A 6,035-nucleotide genomic window follows, 5' to 3' on the forward strand; every position below is an offset into this window, starting at 1 on the left:
GATAAACTGTATGTTTAGAATGTGTCATTTGGGTATTCCTTTGGTAAACAGATGCATAACAACCTACCTACCTGCCTACCAGGTATATCATGTCTATCCAGTTAAAGACACATTACCTTTTTCAGTGACTGGCTCATTTACATTTTTGTTTAATCAAGTAATTTCTAGTCACTGATCCAAGGAGTGTATTCAAACATGTTTTCGGTCAAAATGTGAGTGTGGCCATGAGCTGTGGTGTGTCCCTCCCACACAAAGCCACAATAGACTCCGGCAGTGAGCAGCCAGGGCGCTATTATAGCCCTAATCCTGCTCCTATTATACAGGCCAGAGAGAGAGAGCGAGAGACACAGAGAGGGAGGTAGGGCTGAAGATGAGGTCATCCCAAACAGTGCACACCCAGGGTCACTGGCTCACTATAGAGGGACAGAGATAAAGAGAGGGATGGAGCAGGGCATGGGGGCTGCAGGGCAAGCTGCAGAGAAAAGGCCTGCGAAAGACTGAAAGTGGGAGATGCTCAGATAGGTGAATGGAAAAGGAATGAGGTTAAAACCTGTGTGGAAGCTGCAAAAAAAGCACAACGCAGCATGACAGGGATGGTAAAGTATTTTGTTTATTTCATATGCATATGAAACCACACTACAACAGGAGCAGGATCATCACCATCATTTTTGTAATAATGTTAATTCTAATCACAATTGGATAAAATAATAAACTGTAGGAAAGTAAAAATACACACTAATGGAATAAAACCTGTAAAGTAAAATAATTAGAATCAGTACATAAATAAACAATAAATACTGAATAAATAAGTGAATAAATAAAAGAACAATTTAAATAACCTACACCCAAACAAAATAAATAGCTCTAATGCATGAACCCTGGATTTCATGGGACAGTTAAGAAAGTGTCTCCAAGAAGAGATTTTTTGCATATATATATTTGTTTAAATCCCTGCACCGTTAATTTTCTGTTGCATCTGTAGCCCACAGTACCCAAGTCCACAGTGACCAGCTCCGTGGTACCACATGTTGCTTTAATATTGTGATTGTTCCTGTTACAGAGGTGTTCAATCTGCCCAAAAATAGCTTCTCTAGTCTGGAGAACTGGACACAACCACACAAATCATGCCACACTTTGTTGCCTGCTGTGATGGGTTTCTTTCTCTCTTTCAACATATGTAGTCTCTTTAGTTCAGCACACTTCCAGCTCTCTGTATGTAAAAACACATTTTTGAGAGCAAACAGCAAGTCTTTCCTGTCACTGTTAATGGCTGAAGGTTGCCATTTCCAGTAGTAGGAAAAGGTAGATTTCTTTGCTAAAACACAAGAGCAATATCCCCACTATTAATTTAGCACAATCACTGGAAGATTCCCATGAAAGGTATCCTTGTACATTCTTTAATCTATGATTATTCATCTTAAAAAGAATAACAAGTCGTGGTGAGCTTTAACACTTTGGTAGGCAACTGTGAAAAATTAGCTGGCAAACACAACTGCATGCCGTGGATACTTTATCCAAGCCCATACCACTCCACATCCAGCACCACTGCACTACTCAGACCTCCGCAGCTTTAGCAGCTTATTATAAAAAAAACACAACTACGGTTTGAGCCTCAACCACTCATTTGGAAAGTACATTGCAGCTATGTAATATTGCATAGATAATATGCTCAGCAGTATCAGGGACTATTTAATGCAAGACAAAGCTTTATCGATCCATTTTTCACAGTCTTGTTTGTTGCACTTTGTTGCACTCTCAGACAGTTTATGTGCAACTATCATTCACAGTGAAGTAAAAGCGTAGTCCATGGAGCAGCCTAGAGCTGAGTCTAACGCTATGAGTTAACAGTCAAATCCCCTTTAATCACTCAAGAGTGGATTTCACAGTTGTATTGCCCCAAAGCTGCCTGCCAATGTATCTCTTTCACTTTCTCTCACACACAAACACACATACGCACACACGCACACACACGCACACACACGTACACATCCTTGCTTTCTTCCCCAAGTCTGATTACTCATCATTGATTGCTCCACGTTGGCTGGTTTCTCATTCCTCTGTTTTTTCCCTTCCTCTTCTCTGTGGGTTTAGCTCAGAGGAAGTAGTCAGGGGGCGGGGAAGGTGGGTTGCTGCTGCGGGTCGGTGGGGCTTCTCCGCTGATGCTGTGGTTCGTGCTGAGGAGCTTCTCGTAGCGAGCCTTGTAGGCGTCTCTTTCCCTCAGCACTCGATTCAGCTCACACTGTAGCTGATCCAACTGAGGAGGAGAAAAAAAACATTTATTTGTACTTTTGCTGAGCCATAGTGCAAAAATGTCCACTTATCCATCATGAAATAAAGTGTCAGGAACAGTGGCGGTTCTAGAACATTTCAAATTGGGGGGCGAGGATGGGGCCACATGCAATTTTAGGGGTACCAAATATATTAAACACAACTATTAAATGCCATCACCGTAGACTTGGTTCTAACCATACACATATAACAATAAACGTAAAAAGTATTGAAAGATTTACGACAATATTCGCAGTAAGGGGTACCAGAACCAGAAAGGAATTAAGAATTGTCTGAACACCGACATTAAAGATGAGATTAGATTAGGATTAAGTTTGGGGTCAGATAAAACCTTGGATGAAATATCAAGCTTGTCAGCGAGAGTCATAAACGTGAGCACGTGCATGTACCTGTTGTGTGAGCACATGTTTCTCTGACTCCAGAGCGTGGCGATGCTGTAGACGCTTGTAGCGGCAGGACTGGGCATAGCCGCGGTTCTTCAGTGTGCGGCGTTTCTGCTTCAAGCGCACCACCTCATCCTTACTCACTCCCCGCAGGTGTCGGTTCAGCTCCCGGACTGACAGGCTCACCAGCTGTTCATCAGAGAAGCGGTCATTCACTCCACACTGCCGAGCAGATGGAGAAAATGCACAGGCAAAAATATGCTGTACTTTAATGTTAATTTGAAATGAGACAAATGCTGGGACTGATGATTTAGATGAGCGTGAAGTGGATTTAACCATCAATATATGACTGTGGTATGACTGGTGGACATGTGATGTGTTATACTGGGTGTGTGTGAGTCGGAGAGGGGGCACATTTCAGCACCACATGTCTATAATCTGTCATTTAATCTGACTAAGTGTGGGTGACAGTTATCAGGATTACACACAGCAATAATAGCAGATATTATCATAAGCTGTGCTCCACATAGAGATCCACCCAGACATCTTGATCGACCACAAAACAGATTACAAAGTTTATTTAACAATTAAAATTAGATTCAGCGTTCAAGACTGAGTTTTACTGATTTGTCCTCCAAGCACATTTAATCGTTTAAAGTGTTAATTATTCATTTCATTGGTTTAAACATTAAGAACTGGCTTGTGTGAATGTTAGAAACTCATTATAAAATGTCTGTGAAGGAATTTTGAAATACAGAGAGAAATCGCAGAAAGATTACACAATTACCCCCTCCCCATAAACATTGAATACATAGTTTATATCACTATAACATAGTTTGAATATGCTATATATTTGTCGACAACTATAGCCTGTCCTGTGAGAAGCTTTAAGCAGAAGCTGGTGTATGAACAGATAATGAATGATAATAATAATATAAAATATTTAATTATAGGAGAAGTTCGGAAGAGAATATTTGCTGACAAATACCGTACATTAATAAACACTTAAAAATGTCCTTATATGTGATAACAACTACATTAAAGTGTTTTATAAACCATGTACTAAATGTTTATATGGTGTTTATAAATGCTGAATGGGGGGGTGGGGGATGTGGTGTTACAGATAAACCTACGTAAATCCAGACTTTGCACCCTCAAAAACCTGGATTTAGCTTCACTTATTGTTGCCATGCAGAGAGCGATCCTTAAAGCGAGGCTTCAGATAGACACAGACATTAATAACCGTGTTCTAATGTCCTAATCCTAATCCTTCACTGTACGATCCCTCTCTCCTTCCACTGAGCCCTCTAATGCCACAGGTGTAGATGTTCAATTCTTTCACCTCCAAACAAATCTTGTTTTATATAATAATGAGTTATCAATGAACGCCTCCCACCGATCATAATCAGAATTTTCAACCTCTCTCACGTAATGCGGATTAATGAGTGTGTACCTGATTCATTTGTGGGTGGTGATGATGGTGATGGCTGCCATGCATGGAGTGGTGCGGGTGGTGCTGATGATGGTGATGCTGGTGGTGATGAAGGCGGCCCTGGGGGCTGAGGGGTTGTGGGTAGGGAGCTGAGGTGGGGGCGCCGTTGGCAAGCGAGGGAGGGGCAGACGAGAGGAAGACAAGCGGGCGATGGCACATATCTGTCCCTTTGGGGCAGGAGATGTCAGCTCCGCTGTCGCTGCTGGAGTCTCCCAGGTTGCTGCTCGAACTCTGAGAAAGACCTGGAAACTGAAGAGAGGGTGGATATTATAGAGGATGATGAAGAGGTAGTAGAGTGGAGAAGATAAAAGTCAACTCTTTCATCATTTATAAGAGAGAAGAATCATAGAAATATAGTAGAAAGGACCGATTGTTACCTGTGAGCTGACAGCTGCAGCAGCTGAGTTCAGTAAAGCCTCAACAGCATCCTCACAGCCCAGAAAGCCATTGGCCGGCCCTCTCTCTCTCTCCCCTCGCTCTGGCACTCCCCCCAAGGCTCCCAGCAAAGTGGCAGGCCCCGTCACCTCACCTCCAAACTGTTGCTGCAGTGCTGCCAGCCAGATCAGGTCCTCCAGCGAGGCCGGGGTGGGACCCTGAGGCCCGCCGTGGGACGGGCTGCCTTCCACGTTCCCCTGAGAGCCAGAGCTGATGCCGGAGGTGAAGCTGTTGGAGATGGAGAGGGGGAAGGAGATGGAAGAGGATGACGAAGAGAGGGAAGAAGAGCCCGAAGGTGGTGGGTGGGCGTCGCTGAGCGTCGGCGAGGGTGGCAGCGAGTTGTAAGGACTGGAGCTCAAACTAGAGTCCTGCATAGGGTGGCTGGTGTACGGAGAGCTGGAGGGGTCATGGGGGAGGCCAGATTTGGGATATACACAAGGAGGAGGAAGTGGAGGACTGTCAGATTTCACCTCAAACTTGAGCAGGTCAAAGTCGTTTAGGTACTCCATGGCCAGAGGGCTGGGGGGGAGAGAGGGCATGGGGAGGGAAGGAGAGGACATGGCTGCCGCTGCCGCTGCCGCTGCCTCTGCTGGAAGATTCACAGGGTTTTTCCGTGTGTCAGGATTGTTGACAAGTCCACTCCTCTGCCTCAGTGCCGCTCATAGACAGCAGCAGTTGTGATGTCAGGAAGTAGAATGCTGGGCGAGTTTCCTCAGTGAGAAACTGTATGTCCCTGTGTCCTTGTCTCTGTTTTTCTTGTCCTGAAGGAAAGATGGAAAAAGATTAAATAACAAGAACAAGAGAAATGAATGGTGTTACAACTTAAACTTTATAAAGCATTTTTGGCAACACTGTCTAAGTAGACACCCTTTATAAAGGGTCTATAAGCTAATTAATTAATGGTTTTAATAATTCTTCCAAAATTCCAAAAATTGGATAGTCGGACTCTCGATGGACAGTTTTAAAAAATCAATGCAGCAGAACCAGAGCTCTGGTCTTGTTTTTCTCACGCAAAACCTGCCACCTACATTACCCACAACACAATTTGATCAAAGACAGTTTGTTTGGAGATTTGAGTGTGTTATGCTAGTAGCAGCTATGTAAGCTGCTTGCCTCAAGCAGAGACGAGGAGCGGGCTGCAGAGGTCTGGTAAGATGACTTCTTTCTGACTCCACACCTCCAGATTCTTTTAAAAGTCTTCAGCACCAACCAACGCTGACTCAGGTGACATAACTCGTGGACATTCATCAGACTTCACACAGCTCCCTCTTGAGCCACTATTTTTTCACATATGGAGCATATCCTCTCCATCACAGTTCTGCTTTAATAATTCACTAATGCCTTTTTAGATCAGTTAATCATTTTCTGGTTGCCAGGTTGTAAAAAATCATCCCCCATTATTATACTTTGTCCTTTTAGCTAACTCTAAATGTATT

The 6,035-nt window shown here is 43.6% G+C and overlaps 1 protein-coding gene across 1 annotated transcript; it reads right to left on the minus strand.

Moving 5' to 3' along the window:
• Positions 1–600: 600 nt before the first annotated feature.
• On the minus strand, positions 601–5,212 carry nrl (neural retina leucine zipper). Its single transcript, XM_029429953.1, has 4 exons — positions 4,542–5,212; positions 4,126–4,413; positions 2,679–2,894; positions 601–2,254 (listed from the first exon to the last, which is right to left on the minus strand). Exons 1-4 carry the CDS (start codon positions 5,157–5,159, stop codon positions 2,093–2,095), a joined length of 1,284 nt encoding a protein of 427 aa, XP_029285813.1. The 5' UTR covers positions 5,160–5,212; the 3' UTR covers positions 601–2,092.
• Between the last annotated feature and the right edge of the window lie 823 nt (positions 5,213–6,035).

Source organism: Cottoperca gobio, chromosome 4 (assembly GCF_900634415.1).
Source record: "Cottoperca gobio chromosome 4, fCotGob3.1, whole genome shotgun sequence".
Lineage (NCBI taxonomy): Eukaryota > Metazoa > Chordata > Actinopteri > Perciformes > Bovichtidae > Cottoperca > Cottoperca gobio.

Excerpts from the sequence above, each read along its gene's own strand:
- nrl (XM_029429953.1), bottom strand. The coding sequence starts at position 5,159 with ATGTCCTCTCCTTCCCTCCCCATGCCCTCTCTCCCCCCCAGCCCTCTG. Across the intron at positions 4,414-4,541 it reads CTGCAGCTGTCAGCTCACAG|TTTCCAGGTCTTTCTCAGAG; the intron begins GTAACAATCGGT and ends CCCTCTCTTCAG. Across the intron at positions 2,255-2,678 it reads AACATGTGCTCACACAACAG|TTGGATCAGCTACAGTGTGA; the intron begins GTACATGCACGT and ends TCTCCTCCTCAG.